The sequence below is a fragment of the Schistocerca americana genome, chromosome 10 (assembly GCF_021461395.2).
Source record: "Schistocerca americana isolate TAMUIC-IGC-003095 chromosome 10, iqSchAmer2.1, whole genome shotgun sequence".
Lineage (NCBI taxonomy): Eukaryota > Metazoa > Arthropoda > Insecta > Orthoptera > Acrididae > Schistocerca > Schistocerca americana.
The window spans coordinates 164,986,662-165,012,960 of record NC_060128.1 but is presented as its reverse complement, the minus strand read 5'-3'; the positions used below and the strand labels follow the sequence as shown (position 1 = coordinate 165,012,960).

The 26,299-nt window shown below is 42.8% G+C and overlaps 1 protein-coding gene across 1 annotated transcript in view; it reads left to right on the top strand.

Annotated features, from left to right (window-relative positions):
- Positions 1–21,578, top strand: part of LOC124552329 (ectopic P granules protein 5 homolog) — a 358,669-nt gene extending 337,091 nt beyond the window's left edge. Inside the window, exons 39-41 of the mRNA XM_047126600.1 lie at positions 13,851–13,970; positions 18,372–18,609; positions 21,127–21,578. Coding sequence (XP_046982556.1) covers positions 13,851–13,970; positions 18,372–18,609; positions 21,127–21,132 — 364 coding nt within the window. The 3' untranslated portion in view covers positions 21,133–21,578. The remainder of the gene's footprint in view (positions 1–13,850; positions 13,971–18,371; positions 18,610–21,126) is intronic.
- The last annotated feature ends 4,721 nt before the right edge of the window (positions 21,579–26,299 follow it).

The window sequence follows — 26,299 nt, the reverse complement described above, 5'->3', positions numbered from 1 at the left end:
CTTCCTTGTAGTTTTATTAATACTAAACAGTTTCAAAAATGGTTCAAATGGCTCTGAGCATTATGGGACTCAACTGCTGAGGTCATTAGTCCCCTAGAACTTAGACTAGTTAAACCTAACTAACCTAAGGACATCACAAACATCCATGCCCGAGGCAGGATTCGAACCTGCGACCGTAGCGGTCTTGCGGTTCCAGACTGCAGCGCCTTTAACCGCACGGCCACTTCGGCCGGCACTAAACAATTTCATCCACGCTTTCAAGTATTTAAAATGGATATGTGGCGTAGAATTAATAGCAAAGGCCACAGCCATAGTAGCAATCTCTCTCTTTTAATCCCAAGAAAACGAAACGGTGGTTGTTTTGTGTGCACATTGAAGGGATGGGATTACACAGTACCAGAATAACTGCACCGCACTGTATAAGAAGAAACAACCCTGTGTCGATTTTGAAAATACATTTTTTAAAAAAACAGTTGCACATCGACTGTAACGACACGATTAGTGGTACGGTATTTATTTGTTATCATATTATCATCAGGACTGGAGAATGACGCACGTCAAAATATGTTTTCTTTCGTTGTTGGGTTTGCATTTTCTTCCGACACTGAGAATGTGCGAAGTATCAGTAAAATGGCTAAAAATACATTTTTCAAACATTGATTGCTAACAGCAAAAAAAAGGGGTAGATGATTTGCTATTTTTTCTGTCTTTCCTAGTGCACTGAATGCTACTAAAACAAATAAATAGCAAATCATCTACCCTTATTTTTTTTGCTGTTAATGTTTGAAAAATGTATTTTTAGCCATTTTACTGATACTTCGCACATTCTCAGTGTCGGAAGAAACTGCAAACCCAACAACGAAAGAAAACATTTTGACGTGCGTCATTCTCCAGTCCTGGTGATTATATACATATATATAATCTCGTTGTAATCCTACGACATATAATATCGTGTAATTGCTTTATAGTTAACATATCTCACTGTCAAAAATACTATGAATATATAGATGTGATCTGGCGAAGAATATGTTTGTATTAAAATCAGTGTTTCCAACAGCATAATCAGGTGTAGTCTGTAGTGTGGGAGTGAGCTCCACGTGGGATCCGAAGCACGGACCCCACGGGGGTTCCCGGCATGCGCCACATGCCAGGGCAGAGGTGGAGGCCAGGGTTCGGAAGTCTGAAAATTCCAGCGCCGGCCGGGGGTAGAACCCCGGCCCGGCTGGGGCGAATAGCCCCAGCCGAGGCGCTGGAATGTTCCAGACACCTTACCACTAGACCACCGAGGACCCCGGCTGTTTCGTGCCCTGAACTCCAGCTAGTGGTCGTGTTACAGCACTTCCTGTTGTCGGCTGTGTTTACATCGTCCACCGACCAGCGGGGTCTAGCCGACAGCATTCGAACACTGTGAGCAGAAGCGTTTACCTCCGACTGCTGACGGTGTCTTCGACTTAGTTTCACTTGGATAAATATGTTGGAGTTGCTTTACAATTACCACAGAGACTTGAAATCAGCCTTCGCTTCTGAATACAGTCCAGACTTGCTAATCGCTAATTTCAACATGACAACAAGTTTCTTGCACAAACCTCGATAAATCGACGCAGACCTGTGTGTTTTGGTACAGTCGAAAGCCGAGACGATTGTCTCAGACTGATCCGCGGATACTCTGTAATTCAAAGTCAGCGGCTACCTAACACCCGAACTCTTTCTCACAGTCTTCTGTACAATGCGTAACTTACAACAGTACATGCACGGATTGCAAAAAAAATTTCTGTGCGCGCAGTTCGGGTTTGCACCATAGATTTTTTTCCCCATGAAAACGTCAGAATAGAATTATAAAAGTCTTTCGTATGAATAGCCAGCCGGTTCTAGGCGCTACAGTCTGGACCCGCGTGACCGCTACTGTCGCAGGTTCGAATCCTGCCTCGGGCATGGATGTGTGTGATGTCCTTAGGTTAGTTAGGTTTAAGTAGTTCTAGGGGACTGATGACCACAGCAGTTAAGTCCCTTAGTGCTCAGAGCCATTTGAACCATTTTTCGTACGAATAAGTGGTTTAATTATCAATCTCTTTAATACCGTGGTCACATAGACTAATCTACGGCTACTCAAATTTTTTTTACTTTTTCGACGCTGCCACATTCGCTCGGGTCTTCTTTTTATGGTTTTTGGAGTCCTTTAACTCGCGTTTTTTTTTTTTTTATACTTCCGTGCATGTTTACAAGTCATATGAGGCAGAGTCCTTCATAGTTTGTAAATCAGTACCGATTTCCACTTACATTCCGGCGAATTTTTTTATTTTCTCACTTCGTCTCCAAGCAATGTTGCTCATCACAATGACACAGGGTACAAAGTCAACTCGTAACAACCACACGCGTGCGCGCCTACACGGGTACGGTGACGACAAAGGCATGAACAGACCTGATCTCTCCGTCGTGTGCTGCTCAGCCTTCCTTTGTTTGCGAACTACTAGTTTTCGTCGTTATCAGCGATTCCAATCTGACGAGGTGAAAGTGGCGTTTTCGTGTCAAAATAACATCCGTCAAGTAGAAGTGTTCGGCTTTAGCAAAGCAGAAGCGGCTTATTGAAGCTGGAGAATGAGAAGTACGACAAAAAGTGGCGTGTAACGAAATATTTCGGGATTCTGCGTTTCGCGCTGTAGACGTTCATCTAACTGAAAGATAAGATTGGTGTAAAGCATTATAAGGAGGGGGCAAGCTGACAGGGTGAGGTGAGTTCCCGCTTCTTGCAGAACGCAGAGGCTGCGGTCATAGTGGCTTCGATATTGGTGGATTCCGACATCGGCCGACCTTTTCAAATCAGTAAGCGGCAGTCATGTGTTTGCGTGGTCCAAGACGAACCGTAACCAACAAAGTGGTTTATTTGCGAAGCACTACCAAGAAAATGATCGCTTTTTAATTTGTCACAACTTTTGCTTTCGAGCAGTAGTCGTCAAACTTTTCTGCTCAATAGCCAGTACCGACTTTCAGGTTTGGTGCGGCACCTGGGGCCGCACATGTACCGATTTCATTATTACATCTGCATCATGCTCCGCAAGCCACTTAATGGTGTGTGGCGGGGGGTACTTTCGGTACCACTATCTGATCCCTCCAACTCTGTCCCCCTCGGCCGCACGGTTAAAGGCGCCATGTCACGAATCGGGCGGCCACTTCCGCCGGAGGTTCGAGTCCTCCCTCGGGAATGGGTTTGTGTTGTTCTTAGCGTAAGTTAGTTTAAGTAGTGTGTAAGTCTAGGGACTGATGACCTCAGCAGTTCGTTCCCTTAGGAATTCGCAACATGTGAACACATCTGTTCCACTCGCGAATGAGTGTCGGTAAGCCTCTGTATTGGCTCTAATTTCTAGAATTTTCTCCTCGTGTTCAATACGTGAGATGTATGAGGGGCGGGGAGGGGAGAGTAATACGTTGCCTGACTTCTCCTGAAAAGTGCTGTCCCGAAATTTCAATAGTAAGTCTCTCTGTGATGCACAACGCTAGTAAGTCTCTCTGTGATGCACATCGCCTCTCCTGTAACGTCTGCCAGTGGAGTTTGTTCAGCATCTCTGTAACGCTCTCTCGCCAGCTAAACGATCCCGTGACGAAACGCGCCGCTCTTCGTTGGATCTTCTCTCTGTCCTATCTGACAGGGATCCCGGATAGGTGAACAATACTCAAGAATTGCGCGAACGAGCGCCTTATAAGCCACTTCTTTCGTGGATTAGTTACATTTCCTTAAGAGTCTTCCGATGAATCTGAGTCTTGTGTCTGCTTTTCCCACTATCCGTTTTATATGGTCATTTCACTTAAAGTCGCTCTGGATAGTTACGCCTAGATATTTTACGGCAGACGCTGTCTCTCATCAATAGTGTAGCTGTACAGTAGTGGATTTCGTTGCCTATGAATGCGCAGTATGTTACATTCAGGATCAACTGCCATAGCCTGCACCATTCATCAGTTCTCTTCGAATTCTTACTATCTTCTGGCGTCCATAAATTTGTACGTTATGAGCCCGCTATAGACTAGATAAGTAAAGAAGAGCCCACACGTTACTGCGTGCTTGAGAGTGTGTAGGATAAAGTTCTGCAAGCATTAAGACTGTGCAAGCAGCTTGATGGTCGATCGAATTTCGGTTATGCATGCTTGTGCAAGCATTTGTCAGTGATCTGGCTTGATTTAATTTTTATTACATTCTGTACTGTACTGTAGATCAAATCAAAGAACACAGTGTTACATGGAGAAGAGAGAAGAAAAGCAACAGTACGGTGAGATAGTTTCCATGGCGTGTCTACCACGAATAGTTAATGTGGGAGATCACTTTCGTTTCTTTAACTACGCATTACTCCATATATCACATTTTATATAATTTTTTTTTCGAAACACAAGCAAAAAGATTGCCAAAGCCAGCGCATCGTCATCTGAACGTGAAATTTTCTGTTAAAGTAATTCGTGTGCAAGCTTGCTTGATCCGTGTGCAGGCGCAAGGAGTTTGTGCATGCAGTTACGTGTGGCAGCGTCGAAGTACTGATCGTTAAAAGTCGGCGTGATTCGGAACACTTCGTGGCGACTGTTCTCTTGTTTCATATTGCTGCCACACTCAGCGATTCCAGTGTCGTGACACCAATTGTCTGATGAAATGCTGTGTAAGCGGATTGAAATATGTACCGCATTTGAAGACGACCGTCTCTGTAGTATGCATTCATGAATCCATGTTTCTTCCATTTGAAATTTATACCGTAGCAGCTGATCGGTACGACACCAAGTCCATGAGCTGGCAACATAGAAAGCATCCCTTTCTATCAGGTTCCCTCAGACCACAACGACATGACTGCGTACCTCGTCACCCAGCTTTCACCTCTAGGTGGTCGACCAACTTTTCGCGTGCAGACTATAATTCCACCGTATATTTTTGATTCGCCGATGTAGTCAGATACGATAAAAATTGCAAATGGTGAGCATTTATTCTTTACTAGTTTGTAAATGAACCATTTTAAACACCAGATACACATGGAAATGTATGTTTGGGATCGGCGAAGAATAAATAATTACCATTCGAAACTGTTGGCTGTACGTGACTCGGTCGTCGAATAAAATTAACCTGCATTTGCTGACAACGATCAGCTATTTTCGTGATATTAAAATCGCCCAGTATAGGGAATATGGTATCGGCTGTTGGTTTCCGGATGCAGATTATTATAAAATACAACTGAGAACCGACGGTCGCATGAATACTTAATTCGGGTTGCAGTTTCACGAGCACAGCTTCAGAGCAAAAAGAACAGTTAATGTGAATTCTAGACAACATCGGAGTGTGCGCTGATGTGAAACTTCATGGCAGATTAAAACTGTGTACCGGACAGAGACTCGAACTCGGGACCTTTACCTTTCGCGGGCAAGTGCTCAACCAACTGAGCCACATCCCCCAGGGTGTGGCTAAGTCATGTCTCCGCAATATCCTTTCTTCCAGGAGTGCTAGTTCTGCAAGGTTCGTAGGAGAGCTTCTGTGAAGTTTGGAAGGTAGGAGAAGAGGTACTGGCAGAAGTAAAGCTGTGAGGACGGGGCGTGAGTCGTGCTTGGGTAGCTCAGTTGGTAGAGCACTTACCCGCGAAAGGTAAAGGTCCCGAGTTCGAGTCTCTGTCCGACACACATCTTTAATCTGCCAGGAAGTTTCAACAAATTGTTTGTTACACGTCACCTATGAAATCTGGAAAAAGAATGTCGCATAATTCATCATCACGACTACGCTAGCTGCAACGCATCAAGTCAAACAATCGATTATTTGGCGCATGGAAATAGCTCGTTATCCGTATTCACATGATTTACTATCTGATGGCCTTTTTTTGTTCCCTTGTGTGACGTAGTCAATATCGTGGCAGCAATTGCTATTGTCTCCAGAATATCGTCGATCCTTGGGAAGTCATTTTGCGTAGATAAGCGACATCAGAATGGACAAAAATTTTCCAAAACTGGTTCTAACGCGCTCGAAAGTGTATAATTTTAAATCTCAGTGTTCTGTGAAACATCAGATTATCAAACAAGGTTGGGTAGAAAAACGTGGTAAAATTTCACGAAATAATGAAATCTTTTAGTTGCACCTTCATGGTTGGCAAGCATGATTATTCCAAGGATCGTATAAAGAATTTCGACAATGTACAGCCTACAGTTGATTGTTGAAAGCTGTCCGAATTGGTCAGTGTGTTGACTGCGATTTAAAAAGACGAAAACCGAGTTTTGTGCTGTTATTAAGCATTTTCGTCTGAAAGGTTGGACCGCCGCACAAATCACAACAGAGCTGAAGTCCACGCGGATTCTGCACCATCAGTGAAGATTCGGAATAATGAATTTATCGTGGTCAGACAAACACAGAAGACGAAGCGCGGTTCGGCTGTCCAATTGAGGTCACCACAAAGGAAACCAATGATAAAATCCATGATACGGTAGTGCAGTACCGCCGAATCAAAATTCTTGACATTGTTGAGACTGTAGGCAACGTAACTGAGCAAGTGCATTATGTCCTACATGGGGAACCGCCCATGAAGAAGCTGTGGGCTCCGCGATTGCTCTCCATAACCAAAAGCTCATCCGGCACTACATAATGTCTAGCGATGTTTAATCACAGTCCGTACTACTTTTCGAAACAATTTGTGACTGTCGGTGAAACCTGAATCCATCATTAAACACCAGAGTCTAAACAGCAGTCAAAACAATGGGCAAAGATTGGTGAGTGTGCACTGAAGAAGGCAAAGACCAGTTTTGTCAGCTGGTAAAGAGATGGCCACCTTTATTTACTTTTTTTTAGGAGGAGGGGGGGAGGGGCGATTACCCAAGGAATGATGCAAATAAATTAACTGGAAAAAGGCAGACCCATAACTGCGCCATATTGTGCTTCATTGTTCGATCGTCTGAAAAAAGACCAAGGTTGCCACGCAAAAAGTGCTCTTTCACCAGGATAGTGCATCGTCTCACAGATTAGCGATACAAATTGTGAAAGTGCATGAACTGGGCTTTTAATTGGTTCCTCATTCAACAGACTTAACCCCAAAATGGCTTCATACTGTTCCCTAACTTGAAACTTTGTCTTGGTGGGAAGAAACAGCCGGCCGCCGTGGTGGAGCGGTTCTAGGCGCTTCATTCTGGAACCTCGCTGCTGCGTTCGCAGGTTCGAATCGTGCCTCGGGCATGGATATGTTCTTAGGTTAGTTATGTTTAAGTAGTTCTAAGTTCTAGGGGACTGATGACCTCAGGTGTTAAGTCCCATAGTGCTTAGAGCCATTTGAACCATTTTTTGGGAAGAAACTTTCATCAAATAAGGAAGTGACAGTTGCAGTCAATGAGTATTTTGCAGAAGCTATTTTTCCGATGGGATAAAAAAGTTGGAGGACCGTTGGACCAAGTGAATATCCCCCAAAGAAGGCTATCCCGAGGCTTATCGAATAATGCTCTTAGTACTGTCGCAATGTTTGGATGAGTTTCCCGCTCGTCTTGTTCACGCGAAGTGTCGGACTTATGTCCAGTCGTTCCATAATAGCCGCTGGACTCACTGCTCTTCCCTTTGGGCCAATCGTGTGCTTCGGGAAGAGACACCGCGTGTTTTTTTTATGGGTGGAGGGAAGAATGGTCTCCTGGGTGGCGCAACGATTCCTGGTCCAGGAACACTGATGTGAAAGTGGCAACTTGGAGGAGCGTACCACAGAACTGTTGAAGCACCTCAACAAATCCCTATTTTCTATACGAATCTTGTCACACTTTGGCGAAATAAAAATAAAGAAGCTAGTGCACTTTGCCAACTTTTATCCCATAATGTCGCACGGGATTATTTTCTGGGGCGGGGGAGGGGGGGAGGTCACTCATAAAGCCAATCTGAAGTTTTCCGAGCCCAAAAACGTGCCATACGAATTATTTATGGTGTGAACTAAAGAACATCGTGCTGTTCAAGGAACTGGAGATACTACATAATGCTTCCCAATGGATTTGTTGCTTAATGGATTATGTCATTAAAAAAGTATCTCTCTTTTTTTTCCTAAACCAACAGCTCAGTTCATGGAATCAATACTAGAAATAAAAGCCAAAGGTTCCGAGTTCGAGAGTCCGTTCAGAACACGGTTTTAATCTGCCAAGAAGTTTCAAATAAAGTTATTCTTAACTCTTTGTAAAAATCACTTACTTTCGTTTACAAATGTGTCCACTACTCAGCAATACACATTTTCAGTAACACGCCCGTATGAAAAGAGTAAAGGATTTATTGGTGGCCAATTCCTATTTCATCGATGAATTTCTTAGCAGAACCGGCTGATGCTTGTGTGTTGTTAATATCACCCAATGTAAATATTGCGTACAGTAGTAAATTCTGTACAGTAATACGATCATTGTAAATAAGTGCTGAAAATGCTTTTTATTATGTATGCTACAACAACATTAGAATTATCATGTGCACCTAAGTGAGCCGAATATTTAATATTTGGTGACAAGTTTTCTATCCTTTTAAATATAAATATGCTCAAGACTTTTTTCTTTTTTGACTGATTCCACATTCACAAGAGCAATTTCACTTTTACAGCAGGTTTCTAAATTTTTCATATTATTGCCGTTCCTGGCGTGTAAGGCCTTTTGCCCAGATCACAGTGGCTTGCTTTTAAAACATTATCTGCTGTATCTGTATTTAATGGCGATTTGCTAAATTGTAATTCACCGAAAACACTATTATTTACACAGTTGTTTATTCCTTCATTAAAAGTTTGCTTGCCAACCCACAAGGAGATATTCTCACTTCGTCACCCGTTAAACTTCTTTACGATACAAGGTGTCTATAAATTAGTTATAAAAAGTGACCTTTTTGTTTTGGAAAGGGTAAATTAACTTTACAGAAATGTTTTCCACAATTAAAGGTTACTTCTGTATAAGTAATTTATAAACACGCTGTATACAGTAAACTTCCGTTTATCTGAACAAATTTTTCCGATTTTCGCGGCTCACATTGGCGGCGCTGTCTGACATTTGATAAGTTGCAACTTGTCTGCGCCTGGAGCCGCGTTTTTCGGCACTCTGCTGCTGGTGCGTGTCGAAAGTCCGAGTGTCGTCAATTCGTGCGTGTGTTGTTTAAAGTTTTAGCGTGTTTCTTGTTCGTATTGCGTGGTTTCATGCCGATGCCATCTATTGGAACTCATGTAGCAGTTACTTCTGTAAAATATCTGGGAGTATGCGTGCGGAACGATTTGAAGTGGAATGATCATATAAAATTAATTGTTGGTAAGGCGGGTACCAGGTTGGGATTCATTGGGAGAGTGCTTAGAAAACGTAGTCCATCAACTCGTTCGGCCTATACTTGAGTATTGCTCGTCAGTGTGGGATCCGTACCAGATCGGTTTGACGGAGGAGATAGAGAAGATCCAAAGAAGAGCGGCGCGTTTCGTCACAGGGTTATTTGGTAACCGTGATAGCGTTACGGAGATGTTTAGCAAACTCAAGTGGCAGACTCTGCAAGAGAGGCGCTCTGCATCGCGGTGTAGATTGCTCGCCAGGTTTCGAGAGGGTGCGTTTCTGGATGAGGTATCGAATATATTGCTTCCCCCTACTTATACCTCCCGAGGAGATCACGAATGTAAAATTAGAGAGATTAGAGCGCGCACGCAGGCTTTCCTGCAGTCGTTCTTCCCGCGAACCATACGCGACTGGAACAGGAAAGGGAGGTAATGACAGTGGCACATAAAGTGCCCTCCGCCACACACCGTTGGGTGGCTTGCGGAGTATAAATGTAGATGTACGTGCAGTAATGCTCTATTCAGCGCGCCGTGGCCCTATCGAAACCGACAATGAGATTGCGGCGCTTAACACTTTCCTCCTGTTGTCAGTACGTCAGATGAAGCTGGGCGTTTAACAGTGATCGCACAACGCCCTGTTGTGTTGCCGCGTAGGACAGGGGAGAGATGAATCGAATGTTTTCACTCGATGGCTGCCACAGCCTGGTTTCAAGAGTTTTGTCTAGTGTTGTCCGTCTGTATGTTTTCGATTTAACGTTCCATGCTCGCGCTATGTGCTTTAAAATGTCCAGCGATATAGGTGACCAAAAAAGAATTAGTCGAATGTTGGTAAAAAAAAAAAAATACCGCTGAACGGGACTACGGGCGCTAAACGAAAAAAGAATGTGATCTAGTTGGAACAAAAGCTACGCGCTTTGCAGAGAATTGATCCTGGTGAGGCACCCGCGAAAGCTGCTGCGGATTTGAATGTCGGTAGAAGTGCGATTACTGATTGGAAGACAAATCGATCAGAAATTGAAAAATTTTGTTACATCCAAGCGTCAGACACCGCATCGAAATCTCGAAAAACAATGAGAAAAGGTGCACATTCCCAGTTATTCTTTTTGTGGCACGAACAAATAAGAGCCAAAGGTGTGCCAGTATCAGGTCCTGTACTTAGTCAAAAAGCGATGGCTTTTTATGAGCTGATTCAAGGAAAGGAGCAAGAATTCCTCGGAAGTGACGACTGGCTGGATCGGTTCAAGAAGTGGCATGACATTGGCGAAATTGCCATCAGTGGATCCGTGGATGAGCTCGCTATGGCTGGTTTTAAACTGCACACTATCATCGACAAAGGAGTTGATAGCCACTATAAACTTTACAACTGTGATGACACGGGGTTGAATTACAAAATGTTGCCAACTAAAACCCTTGTCTCTAAACAAGAAAAAAAAACTGCATCCGGGTATTAAAAAAAGCAAAGAGAGAGTTACTGTCCCCGCATACAGTAATGCCACTGGCAATCATAAACTCAGTTGAAACCTGATAGTCAAGGGAAGGCAGGATTCGGTTACGATTGTGGACGGGGCCCTAATCAGCTACAATTTATTTTAAACCAGTAATTCCAGACTCAACAACAAATACAAAAATACCACACGTTATTAATGAAGGAATAAACAACTGTGTAAATAATAGTGTTTTCAGTGAGTTACAATCTAGCAAATCACCATTAAATACAGATACAGCAGATAATGTTTTAAAAGCAAGCCACTGTGATCTGGGCAAAAGGCCTTACACGCCAGGAACGGCAATAATATGAAAAATTTAGAAACCTGCTGTAAAACAGCAAATACCATAGTAAAGGTTCATTAAAAAAAACAAGCAACTGAGCAGCAAACGTGAGAAATAAGATAATGGTATACTTTGTAACACAAGCCTTAACATCCATTGAACACTACACTGCTAGATTTATTCCAGATGGCGACCAGTACTATTAACTAGACACATGTAACCTTTAATGTAGGCACAAGGGATTGTAATAAATAATAAAACACAAGGACCAGTATATAAGTTCCTTAAAGGGTACTGAGGTAGATTATACCCACAGCAGGCGTGGGCTGAAGGAGCGTTACACTGAACTACTGGCCATCAGACCTCCTTTTAAAACACACGTGTCTTACAATAACCAAGGCGCCGCAGACGGTGCCCCAGCAATCGACCTCTGAGAAGGTCTACCTGATGTCCGATAAACCAAATGCAACGATGGTACAATACGCCAAAGCTGGAACCCGCGGTCTGCACTACGTCCCCAGAATACTGTGTTTAGAGGCTTTGAACCACTATCACCAGAGTAGAAGACTCGCTAACCGGAATACTGTCAAAACTACACGCCTTACCGGACAGCAGCGGCAAGGCGAGGAAACGTACACTAACCCCCAGGGCAGGTAACTGGGGCTTTAGCGGGCCAAGAATAATTTCCGTTGGTTGAACTTAACAAATTGAAATAAGAAGTCGAGGAAAGCTAATCAGATCCACCTACCGAAGCAACCCACTCGCTGCTCTTCGCCTCAGCGACACGAACCCAAGTCACTGGGAAATCGCGAGATATCACAATGGTGGAGGTTTCTCTACTTGGATTGAAATGCACTCATCGTAAAGCTTGGTGGATCCGGGCAGTCCATGGCGTGCCGCCAGCGGTCCCGGCGTGTTCTGGCACTGCGCGGACCTGAGTCCCCACTCACCCCCCCCCCCCCCCCCCAAAGATAGGGCAACAGTTATCACATACCGATAACCGGCGCTACTGCCACTAGCGGACAGGCAACGCTTGCGAAACTGAGTGGCGCTAGTCAACACGAGAAGAAGACAAACAACCGCACGGCTCACTGTCCCTTACATTAATTCTGAAATACAAAAAACCAAGAGCATTTAGACAGCAACCAGCTGATAAACCTTAGCCATTGTGGTACACTAATCAGTCTAAGGCATGGATGAACGGTGCCATCTTCAAAGAGTGGTTCCAGACAGAGTTTGTTCCAGCTGTAGAAAAATACTGTACATGTCGGAAAATGGACTTCCACGAAAAGCACTACTTCTTGTGGACAACTCTCCTTCTCACCCCGATGATCTTCAAGATGGAGATGTCAAAGTTGTGATTCTCCCATCAAGCGTCACGTTTCTGTCAACCGATGCACCAAGGTGTTCTTGTCGCAGTGAAAAAACATTAGAGACGCAAGCTGCGGGAATACTTAATCGGTGCGATTGATGCAGCAGAAGAATTTGTCCAAGCTCTTTTTTAAAAAAAATAGATATTTTAAGTGCCATTCATTGGATTGCTGAAGCTTGGAATTTAATTCCTTCGATACCTCCCGTTGGAAAAAAGCTCTTAAATCATAAGGCAACTCAAGAACAGTGAGGCAACACCGAAATTGAAGCTGACGTGCCAGAAACATGAAAATGACGTAATTTTGGTGAATTTACTGGAGAAGCTAGTGGGTTATGAAGTTACAAACTTCGAAGAGTGGATGGAAAACGACGTTTTTGATTTCACTGAGAGAGAAGTCGCCCAAATTGCGACCAATCAGAAAGCGTCGGAAGATTATGTCTCTGATGACGAAGCAGAGAACAAGATTCCTCAAACAGTAGGTTACGTCTTGGCGTACAGCAGAAGGCGACTTATCCCGAAATCGTTTGTTTTCCAACGTTGGAGATATATTGCCGCAACAAAAGTTTCCCAAAACAAAAAAACTATCAGAGACATTTTCCCCAAAAAGTAAATTCTAATGAAGCGTCCTAGAACTTCAACGTCCATTAGTTTTTTTTTTTTTTTTTTTTTTTTTTTTTTTTTTTTTTTTTTTTTTGACTTTTCGTTCCTTAGGTAATAAAATTGAAACTCCTGTTTTTTCTTGCTGCCAAATAGCCGGATTTTGTCTGTAAGAACGCAAAATAAACAAGCTTTGTTATGCAGCATTTAAAAACATCGAGTTTTCAATCATACTTTGGCGCCTTTGTACACGCCAACAGAGTTTTTTTTTCGTCAAAAACATGCAGACTTACTGATATCGTTGTGAACAACATTATACGTGCCCTACGCACGTTTTACAATCAAATTTGGCGGTACTGACGCATTTCGGGGTATGTCACGGCGTGAAAACAGGGTGACTTGTTTATCTGATCCGGCCGCCGTCCCGGTCATTTCGCATAAACGGGGGTTTACTGTATAAGTTTCACTTGAGTCGTTTACCCAATATTCCGTCCTCTCACTGAGGCATGGTGCTGGAATTCATTGTTTTTCGAGTGATGGGCTACTAACCAAATTCCATAAACCCCCAACCTGGAAGTCCAGCATTTTTCTGTTGGGGTTTCTTCCCTTTGCTGATAAAAGTTTTAATGCGCCTTCGACCTCTCATGTGTGTGCTACAAAACACCCCCATTGTCAGGAGGATACGGTCCAGACGTGGAAGTACGGTTTGTTAACAGATCTGATAATTCAGTGGGCATATCTCGATGCTTTAATGTAATGCAGATATCGGCAATCCATGTGACCCCCGATACCATTTACTAACTAAATCAGACGACAAATGTTTCTTGTTGTTTAGTGTGGCCCCTGTGTGTCGCTTTCAGGTGTCGCCTGCTGAGTCGCGCAGTGGCGGTGTTTGTGTTGGCGCAGCTTCCAGATGGAGAGCAGCCATTTGTAAGGACGACACCGAGTGCACCCGGAGCTCTGTCTATGCCAGTCATCATGTGAGTATATTTGTTCAACAGTCATTACACAGCTCCCTGCATCTTGTACTTGAGTAGCCTGTCCGTACACCAGATTTATCTTAAGACTCCAGTTTTGTGGTACTTCTGGAATATTTTATTGCTGTCTGTGGGTGAAATTCCTTGGGTTCAGGTCGTAGCTGCCTCATTAGTTTATCTAAATTATGTCTGTTTTGGTCCCAGAAGCATCTCTTACTGTGTTGGCTTATTTACACTACTATACAGGGTGGTCGGAAATTACTGTTACAAACTCATAGGAATACACAATATTTTGGATAGGAACCGGTGTCCAAAAGCGTGCCGTTTCCAGTCTAAGATAACTTCAATTCATATCCTATAAGTTTCTAAAGGGAGTACAAGTCGTTTAATGCTGTTACCAAGAATCTTGAAATTTACTTACAATTTTTACACGCAAATTAAGGAGTGATATAGGTCACATGTCTTTTTAAACAACAATGTAGAGCGTTCCTTTTAACACGACCTGCGAGAAAGAAAATACTATGCCGTGAAAATTTCTTTCTCGGAGTCGATTTCGACTATGGTAAAGGCGCATATGGTTCAAATGACTGAGCACTATGGGACTTAACATCTGTGGTCATCAGTCCCCTAGAACTTAGGTTTAAGTAGTTCTAACTAACCTAAGGACATCACACACATCCATGCCCGAGGCAGGATTCGAACCTGCGACCGTAGCGTCGCGCGGTTACAGACTGTAGTGCCTAGAACCGTCCGGCCGGCAAAGGCGCATATGCATCACAAACATTCGTTCTCCTTTTATAATTCTAAAGAAATATTGTGTATACAACCGTGTACTGCTTTGTTTCTTTTCTCGCATTTGGCTTTAATGGGAAAGTTGTATTTATGGATTATCAGTTTATGATTGGAATACGTTCCGGGAAAAACCTGGGAATTTTTTAGAATTCCAGAAATTTCGACTGGCAAGAACTAATACTCTAACAAATACACTCCTGGAAATTGAAATAAGAACACCGTGAATTCATTGTCCCAGGAAGGGGAAACTTTATTGACACATTCCTGGGGTCAGATACATCACATGATCACACTGACAGAACCACAGGCACATAGACACAGGCAACAGAGCATGCACAATGTCGGCACTAGTACAGTGTATATCCACCTTTCGCAGCAATGCAGGCTGCTATTCTCCCATGGAGACGATCGTAGAGATGCTGGATGTAGTCCTGTGGAACGGCTTGCCATGTCATTTCCACCTGGCGCCTCAGTTGGACCAGCGTTCGTGCTGGACGTGCAGACCGCGTGAGACGACGCTTCATCCAGTCCCAAACATGCTCAATGGGGGACAGATCCGGAGATCTTGCTGGCCAGGGTAGTTGACGTACACCTTCTAGAGCACGTTGGGTGGCACGGGATACATGCGGACGTGCATTGTCCTGTTGGAACAGCAAGTTCCCTCGCCGGTTTAGGAATGGTAGAACGATGGGTTCGATGACGGTTTGGATGTACCGTGCACTATTCAATGTCCCCTCGACGATCACCAGTGGTGTACGGCCAGTGTAGGAGATCGCTCCCCACACCATGATGCCGGGTGTTGGCCCTGTGTGCCTCGGTCGTATGCAGTCCTGATTGTGGCGCTCACCTGCACGGCGCCAAACACGCATACGACCATCATTGGCACCAAGGCAGAAGCGACTCTCATCGCTGAAGACGACACGTTTCCATTCGTCCCTCCATTCACGCCTGTCGCGACACCACTGGAGGCGGGCTGCACGATGTTGGGGCGTGAGCGGAAGACGGCCTAACGGTGTGCGGGACCGTAGCCCAGCTTCATGGAGACGGTTGCGAATGGTCCTCGCCGATACCCCAGGAGCAACAGTGTCCCTAATTTGCTGGGAAGTGGCGATGCGGTCCCCTACGGCACTGCGTAGGATCCTACGGTCTTGGCGTGCATCCGTGCGTTGCTGCGATCCGGTCCCAGGTCGACGGGCACGTGCACCTTCCGCCGACCACTGGCGACAACATCGATGTACTGTGGAGACCTCACGCCCCACGTGTTGAGCAATTCGGCGGTACGTCCACCCGGCCTCCCGCATGCCCACTATACGCCCTCGCTCAAAGTCCGTCAGCTGCACATACGGTTCACGTCCACGCTGTCGCGGCATGCTACCAGTGTTAAAGACTGCGATGGAGCTCCGTATGCCACGGCAAACTGGCTGACACTGACGGCGGCGGTGCACAAATGCTGCGCAGCTAGCGCCATTCGACGGCCAACACCGCGGTTCCTGGTGTGTCCGCTGTGCCGTGCGTGTGATCATTGCTTGTACAGCCCTCTCGCAGTGTCCGGAGCAAGTATGGTGGGTCTGACACACCGGTGTCAATGTGTTCTTTTTTCCATTTCCAGGAGTGTATGTTTACTTTTGGCCACTATTGTAGCATAAAATCTAAACGAGATAATAACACCAAAATTGGTGGTTTGAGAAGTGTTATTTTCATTGTAAAGTTTCTTGTACGCAAGATGAATTCCTTAAATCACTGGGCGTTAGACTTCCGCTCAAAACTTGACGCTGAGGACCAGTCACTTAGAAAACATTAGGGTTCAGAAGACGAGCCATTTATGCAACAATTTAAAAGTTTACTTGCGCATTTGTGTTTCATATATCGTTTTAGTTCTTCCATAGATTAAAAATTATACAATAATGATGGCAAAAAGTATAATTGTCTTTAAGAATAAAAAGTGTGGTTGACAAGCAGTGAAATTTATAATCGCACTCATCAGAAATATTCAGTTGTACTCATAGGTAGGATGCTACCAACCACACCCTCGGAAGAAAACATTTGTGACGTGGTAGTTTAACTTTTCCTGTAGGTATGTTAATTTAAACCATTATCTTCTCATATTTGGGTGTTCACTCACTACATCCGTGCCCTGTACTCTGAGTATCTCCGGTATTTAAATGGCGAGATCACGTGACTTGAGCAGTTATTGGCTGACAAAAGCGCATCGCTATCTACATTTCATTGATTCGGAAGCTGCCGTGCTATATTTGTTGGAATTCGTGTTTATATTTTTGTAATAAGAAAATATGCAGCGTGAATGTTGCCGCGCAGTTTCGGGAAGTTCTATGCCGGTGTATAAAACCTTCAGAATTAAAAAGATTGCTAAGCTTTACAGCTGCGAAGGAAAGTATATCGTTGCTTAACTCGGAAAAATTTGCTTTCACGAGGAGTACAGCGTATTTTCACCCGAGAAAACGTATATTTTTAATGGGGAAACACGGGAACTTTTTTCCTTGCCCGCGTATACTCTCTGTAGTACTACAGAATCTGAAACTTCTTAATTCTACCCATTTGGAGATTAACACTGTGTGAAATACTGTTACTGAAGATCCGAAAGACAATGGTACACCTGCCTAATATCACATAGGGCCCCTGCGAGCATGCAGAAGTGCCGCAACACGACGTGGCATGGGCTTGAATAATTGCTGGAGGCAATTGTCACCATAAATCCGTAAGAGTACGAGAGCATGGAGGTCTTTTCTGAACAGCACGTTGCAAGGCATTCCAGATATGGTCAGTAATGTTCATATCTGGGGAGTTTAAACTCAGGAAAGTGTCACATGTAGATGTATCAGGGGTCCATTATCACGCTGACTGCACACGCCCCACACCATTACAGAGCCTCGACGAGCTTAAACAGTCCCCTGCTGGCATGCAGAGACTATGGATTCATGAGGTTCTCTCCATACCCGTATCCGTCCACCCACTCAACACAATTTGAAATTACTCTCGTCCAACCAGGCAACATGTTTCTAGTCATCAAAAGTCCAGCGTAGCTGTTGACGGGCCCAGGCAAGGCAAGGCAAGGCGTGAAGGTTTGTGTCATGCAGTCATCAAGGGTACATGAGTTAATGTTACAAAAGCCTATATTGGTGTTGTTTTGTTGAACAGTTCGCATGCTGACCCTTGTTGATGGCCGAGTGTTGACTTCTGCCATGTTGAACGATTCTCTTCAGTCATTGTTGGTCCGTTGTTGCAGAGATTTGATGTTTTACTGGATTCCTGATAGTCTTGTGAAATAGTCATACGGAAAATCCCTACATCAGAGATGCTGTGTCCCATCGCTCATGCGCCATCTATAAGGCCGCGTTCAAACCCACTTAAATTTTGATAACCTGCCATTGTAGCAGCAGTAACCAACCTAACAACTGTGGCAGACACTTGTTGTCTTATATAGGCGTTGCCGACCGTATTGCCATATTCTTCCTGTTTACATATCTCTGTATTTGGATATGCATGCCTATAACAGTTTCTTTGGCGCTTCAGTGTATTATCCTCAAAGACCCATGCCTGTGTGTGGCCACAGGAGAATGCTATTAACACCGAGTACCTGTCTGCTGCCACCAGGAGCAAGTCGACAGGCAGTGTGGACCAGACGGTGCCGAACCCGAGTGCTCAGGCCCTGTCTGCGCTGTCGCAGCTGGAGGCGCTGGCCACCAACAAGGCCTACCAGGATCTGAAGCCCGCCGTAGAGCTGGCGGTGCGGCTCGCTGTCGACCCGGACAGCTCGCTGCACTCGGGCTGCGGCGCCGTCGCGACTCTTGCCCACGCCCTGTATGGGAAGGCTTACCTGGCAGCTGTGAAGGTAAGCTGACACGACTGCGTTGTGAATTGTCAGTCAGCAAACATGGCTGACTGTGGAATGTACCTAGCATACATGTGGAGTGATTTAGAAGGTTGGGCACAAATTGAATTACTTAGCCTCTTCTAACAAGGTTGGAATAGGAGCTTATGGTCTTGCACATAATCCTGAGCCAGTGGAATTTGAGGAACAACATGGACAATCAATGCACTCAAGTTCAGCAGAGGTAACTGGTTCTGCGTACATACAGTTGGATCGAAGTGTTTTACGTAGCTGAGTCAGAACACTTCAGAGAGATGTGTCACATTTGATGTATTTACCTTTTTCTTTTGATACTGTTGCCGTAGTTGAGTCTCGTTACTTCTTCATGTTGTCCCTCTTGCCCCCCTTTTTTTAAGCACCAGTAATTCCTACTCATTTAATGAAAAAGCACGTCCACTACTTTCCTTTTACAAACATATATTTCCTTGGATGTGTGTATAGATCATTAATGAGTCTCGTAAATGTGCTACAACACAACTTTTCATATTACATATGCATCAAAAGCTCAACCTTACGATGTACTTCAGTTGTCACAAAACCATCCTGTATTATAGAATGAAATTTTCACTCTACAGCGGAGTGTGCGCTGATATGAAACTTCCTGGCAGATTAAAACTGTATGCCAGACCGAGACTCGAACTCGGGACCTTTGCCTTGTGCGGGCAAGTGCTCGCAGAAGACCTTCTGTAAAGTTTGGAAGGTAGGAGATGAGGTACTGGCAGAGGTGGAGCTGTGAGGACGGGGCGCGAGTCATGCTTGGGTAGCTCAGTTGGTAGAGCACTTGCCCGCGAAAGGCAAAGGTCCCGAGTTCGAGTCTCGGTCCGGCACACAGTTTTAATTTGCCAGGAAGTTTCATCCTGTATTATGTTTTCATTTGTGGAGAGTGTCATTGCTCTTTGACGGCCAAGCTAAAATGTAAAAGACCCCCCCCCCAGCAGGCGAAGCCATTTACTTGTCATCACATCTTGCTGTTTTCTTGTATTTTGTACCTTCCATTTAATGTCTACGCATACGAAAAGAAACACCTGCAGACAGTATGTGTTTCGCAACTTACTTACTGCTTTAATATTATTCTGTCACAATTATCTTTCTTTATACTACACAAGGAGTGTGAAATGTCATTTGCCGCACACGCAACACCACAGGATGTGACTACAGAGAGCATGTGCAGACTTTCCTGTGCAAATACAAGACATATTTAGTGCCACTTATCCCAAGCATTGGATCGGTTTATATGGGAGATCGAGTGCATGTCCACCTCACTCACTAGGACATATGAATATGGATTTTGATGTGACTTTAGCTTGCGAGCTGAATGCATTGCCTGCTGTGCGCTAGAATTATCTACAAGAATTTATGTGGTGCCTTGCCATTAACACCTTCAATGTGCAGTGTTCACGACTAAACAATAGATGATCTTTGCTGAAGTTAAGGCTCATTTGCATTGATTGTACTCATTGTTACTAACATTCACTGGCTCAGTATTACTTGCAAGACAACAACAAAAAACACACCACAACTTTGCATTATTAACTTTTTGAATCACCCTGTATAATAAGAAATGTTAGAACACATTTTAGAGGTTTCCCACCTTGGCTGTTGCTCAACAGTAGCCGAGTTGGAAGCATCTTTTAACAAATAAATAGCTATATACCCCACATGATGAAGAGCTGTATTTTTTGCATGTGAAACAAGTGTAATCAGGGCAGGAAGCATACTGCAGCAAATATTATTTTGTGGAGGGAAAAAATAACCTATTGGAGGTTGCATAAAATAAATAGATCCAGATACGCAAAATGCATTTTTCTCCAGAGCACTTTGTGACTCCATATTTTTGTTGTGGAGGAGGTAATTAGTTCTCTCTGAGAGTTCGCAACAGAAGACTTGGAAATGTATCCTGAAAGTTGTCTCTTGCCTTTCCCAGGATGAATGCTATTTAACAAAAATACATGGCCATTTTCACGTTTTGTTCCTCAGCACCGGACTAGTGACTCACATATGTAATGTAAAGAAATAAACATCAATAATCCTTGCTTTATTTACTATTTTGTGTGCAGCAACACATAAAAATGATGATGGTAAAAGGGATATTTATTTTATACATTTCTAACATCATCAGTGTGGGAGTTATCTGCAGTATTGTGAACACTGAATAAATTGATCTTCTCCTTTAGTACTATAAGTAATGCTATACGATGTATGTTTGTGTTGGTATTGTTAGCTACACTAGAAGTCAGTTCTAAGCTGTATACACACATTATTGCACAAAAACATGTGTACATAACTGAGATGCTGACTTCCAGTGTAGCTGACAATACTAACACAGACACTGTGTAGCACTACTTAAGGAGAAGATTGTGTAATCATGTACATGTAGGGACGTTATTGCGTGCGAAGGACTACTGTTAAAAGCATCCCTCTGTATTTTATGTGAGATTGCCAAAACAGAGCACAGAGTCACAAATTCTTCTGTTTCAGGATTGACTGCAGCGCAGCCCCCTCGACTTCCATTCGCCGACAGTCTCGGCGCGGGTCTCCATTGGTGACGTCCGGTGCTGACCTGTACTGGGGTCACAAAGCTGAGGAATCCTGCTGAGTTTAGGGTGTCCTCAGTGGAGGCTTTGTTTGTGCTGACAGCTGTGTGGAGAGGGGGCCAGGCAGCTGTTTACACTCCATTTGCACGGTAGCTTGTGTATCACTTATCTCTTTGTAATTATGAAAAGTTGCAGAACATGTAAGCTAAAGGTCAGATTGTGCTCAACAGCTAATAGCTCCTTCAGAAGTTTCAAGAGAGTAACTACCTACAGCAAATTTGCTGAATTGGAGCTCATGCACCATTAGGCCAATACAGGAATAATATAATCCTTCATATTGAACCACGTGTGCACATTTTACATAGGAGTGGAAAAAAGAAAGAGCAATAGTTTACAATTGATTGTAAATACTCACTTCTTGGCAACATCAAATGTAATGTTTCCCAGGCATGGAAAGAATTTTACTGATATAGTGTGACATAGCTTTTCCTGTCATACGTATTTTCACCATACAATGTTTAGCTATTGAGGGAGAAGTAAAATGTTTTCATGTAAGGTGGAGGCAAAGAATCTAACAGGTGTCTTCATCCATGTGGACTAATGCCTTGCAAAGAATGGTATAAAAAAAAAAAAGGCTGTTAAATTTTACAAAGCATTCTGTAATTTGATCACAGCAATTGGTACAAAATGCTAAAAATCAAATAAGAAAACTGAAAACACAATTTAGACTTTTTATTTGTTAGCAACAGGTTTCAGCCCTTCCCCACCATTATGTCTGGTGACGGAGCAAGATCTGTATAAGTAAGGTTGTCACCTCACTTCTACAGATCTTGCACCATTTACTACCAGCAACCACAAAGGCGGCGAAAAGCCTGAAGAAAGGGCCAACACTGATTGCTAACAAATCTGAAAATGTGATTGAGGCTGGCTTTAACACAGAGTAATCCCATAGAGTGCATAAATCTGACCTCAGATCCAATGTGGTACTCGTAGTGGTGAATTGCTTACATTATTCCCCCACCTCCCTTCCACTCCCATTATGGGTACAATAAACTTTTCAGTTGTCTCCATGCAAGCAGTCTCTAGTCAAACAAAATGACTGTCTCAAAATTGCAGCCCATGTAACATTTTCTAATCATCATCTTTCCTTCAAAGAAATAACCTGGCTGTTGTAAGTACTCTGTAAACAGTTTAGTTGATATTGCAAGCTGTATTCTTGTCACTGGTAGTGTGTACAAAATGAAATCATTTTATGCCAAAGGAAGTGCCCATGGTCAGACTGATGACTTTAATGTGACATTTTTTTAATAGCGCACAGTTGAAAGATTTTTATTTCACTAGATTATGTGTGAAATGACAAATAAAACACCAATTATAATATTCGTGTCTATGTATTGGTAGGATAATTGCTTCTTTGCTGTTCTTTTTGAAGGTTTTATATACATGTCATTTGGTTGTGAAATAAGATGAAGGTGTCACACTGTTCCTACAGCAAGAGAAAAAGATGTTAGACCTGTGATTTGAAATATATCATTATTCTGATACTGTGGCTATGTTTTATAATGTATGCCTAAGACATATGTAATTAATTTACCAGATGTGTGGTCAACTTTTGTAATATGATTCTTCTCTCCTGCCTCTGTGCCATAGCATGTAATTTATTCTGTTGGCATTCAGTACATAAGTGTTTTGTTAATATATTACCATAAAATGTGACATTTTTTTTCCTTAATATTTACTTATTCTATCGTCTTACATACTGCCAGTCGCAGAGCACAAAAATTCCACATTACAAATCTGGAAAAAATGTGAACCCTTCATTACAAATATGAAGGTTAAACAATGCAAAAACCAGGATGCAGTATTATGAAGAGTAGATTCCTGCTCACCGTAGAGAAGGGATATTGAGTCACAGACAGGAGCATTTACACTTTCAGCCAAGAGGCCTTCTTCCAATGTAGGAAACACACATGGAGGCTGAACTCAGCAAACTGAGACAGTGCTCTCACATGAGTTTTACATTAAAAGGAGGCCTTTGCAGCTCGATGTCTTCTCTGTATGGTGAGCAGCAATTTGCCCTTCTTCATAATATTTTTAATACATGAACTACTGAGTCTTCTAGCATTGAAGTGTTTATGGACTTCCAAGAGGAAGACTAATCAACAATACAGAGCTTCAGCCAGCAAAACAAAACTTCATATATTTTTAGTTTGCCTTCTGGTTAATAGAGTGAAGCACACATTCAGAATATTCAATTTCTCAGATACATAATTGCCCTGTTGACCTAACAGAGGTACTTTTGTGTACAGTTTTAGACAAAAACAGCAAAAGTCTCAATAGGGACATGGAAACTATTTAAATTTCACACAAATCAGGACAGTGACATATAGACTTTGACCGGTCAATCTCGTTGAGGTCTTCCATAACAGGCACAACTAAAAAGTGTTCAAATATTAATATTTCAAGAGAGACATAAGGCATTTGAATGGAAAATTATGCACTGGACAAATGGAGGGAGAGGGGGGGGGGGGGGGGGGGGGGGGAAGAAGTTGGACCAGCCGACTTGTACAAATCTCTGCATGTATCACTTTATAGGGACATGAAATGGAGCGATCTTATAGGCAAGGGAGGTAGTAGGCTTCAGTTTATTGGTATAAAACCGAGGAACTGGAAGCTGTATAGAACCAAAGTTTGTAAGTAGTCATCCGTCCTGGAGTATTGTTCAAGTGTCTAGGATCTGTACCAAACACGAATAACAGATGATGGTGTACATACACAGAGAAGGACAGCACCAATAGTCACAGGTTTGTTTGACCCTTCGGAGAGTGTCATAGAGATACTCAACTGGCTGGCACTTTTAAGATAGTTGGTATCTATAAGCAGCCTTTTTTTTTTTTTAGATGTGCTTGTCTCTCCATTACTAAACCTATCCATACAGCTCTGTGTCTCTTGAATGATAATATTGCAATCAAGAAATGGTGCATATGTGTTGGGCAGGTATTCTAAAATTCTTATTACACTTTTCTGCCATTATGACCTTCCTATATTCAACAGCAACACTTCAATGATTTCACCCTGTCAAGAAAAACCTCAACGGACTAATCTTCTAGTAAGTCCTGATTTCAGCCACAAGTATTCAGTAAAATAAAGTGCTACTCTGTCAGGTATCTGAATTTCAACAAAAAAATATCATGTATAGGTACTTGGGCAAGCTAAAAATAATAAGACAATATTATGGGGCAAATCTGTGACCAGCCCTCAAAAATATTAGTAAGCATGGTATGTAAAGGGCTCCTTCAAATGGATATTGGTACTTTTGCTATAAGAGATATGGCATATTTCTCAAGGCCTTATGTTGATGGAGGGGGGAAAATGAAATCAACTTGCTTCATCTGAATACTGAGATTGGGGTTGGGTTAAAGAAAGTAAGTAGGTAAATAAATAAATAAACAACTTATTTGCTTGAAACATCATAATTTTCTTTCCAATTACTGTCATTTGTCTGACTGAACACCTTACAACCACAGGAACAGAATATCTTTGTCATGCAGCCAATATAGCTAAAGCAGGGGTGGTCATATGTAGAAATAACTAAACTCTGTATAGAAGCATGTTGTTAAAGGAATCAGAGAGAAAAATTGATCCAGAGGAGCATATAGTTTCGTATTAATCATAAATTTCCAGATAAGATGTGTACAAAATAGAACAAGGGGGAAAATGCATAGATGATGACAGAATTTCTTCTTAAGTGAAAGGAACCACTGTAAAAGAAGGTTCACATGGAGCAGACATTTTTAAGAATAGGTAAGCACACCAGTGCAAAGAGAAAGCAAAATAGTACTCTGAATGAAGCAATGCAGGGGGCAGAATTAGTCCTGCTTGCAGACGATACAAACATTGTTGTAAAGTGGAGCAAAGAAGCATCGACACACAAAATGTTTCTGTGAAAGTTGCTTCATTGTTTTGTCTAAACGAGTTATCTTTAAACTTTGGAAAAATACAGTTCACTCAATCTTTTTACTGTCAAAGATAACCCAGCTCCTATTGACATAGTACCAACAAGTAATAATAAACAGCAGAATATTGTAACTTCATAGGTATGGATATCCAAGTTGGTAAGGTAAGGCAACATACTTTCTTTCATTCATTGCAGTCTCATGGGGTAACTCCTCTCCTTTTTGTCAAAGTATTCAGTGCTCAGAGGGAAATAATAATAGTTCCATGTGAGGTTCATGGGAATATTATGTACAACACCAGAAGTAAAAAGTAAGTGCACTATCTTTGAGTCAATCAAAGCTTGGCACAGAAACGGATGAGGTACTAATAACGTAAGACTCATAAACATGCTGAGTTTATCTGCTTGATTGATAAACTAATGTGCTAGCCCCATATTCATTTGATATCCAGCAGGAAGCTTAGTAATGGCTCGTGGCACCTGCACTCACATGGTGTACTTCACATTTTTGTCCACAAACAACTGATCATCTGGAAGATGGGCCGCCGCCGCTGCCACCACACAGCTCAGCAGGCAACACCTAAAAGTGAAAAATGAGAAAATTCAGAATTAGACAAAACAATATAAAGTCTCTGTTGCAACCTGTGACTACTCTTACCATCACCTTGGTATACTATTGGCGAACATAAAAACATCTAATTACTGTGATTCCTAAAACAATGCATGATGTAAGTTCTAGAGCAGCACTCAGCAACATAATAAATTGTACACCTAAGCAATGACCAACTTTTCACATCTTTTGAGGACAATCGTGTTCTCTGGCCAGTTTCAATTTAATAAAGTTACAAGAACCATGAACGTAAGTTCTAGTCAACGGTTATTACTTACAGAAAAAGAACTGAGATACACCCACAAAGTTTCGACAACATTGGCAAAAGCAATATTTCGTAAGGACCGTTACGCTGAATTTGTTTCTGTTGGCAATATTTATCCCAGGCAAGGCAAAAACACAACAGCAACATGTGACATTAGTTGTTCGTTTTATGAGTGTCAAAGGGAGTCACAATAGCGCGCAGAGCTCCTCTGACCGTTTTGTAATAAAAAAAAAATATTCCCTTCAAATTCTTCATAGGTATTTTTCATTTCTACAACAATGATTGCA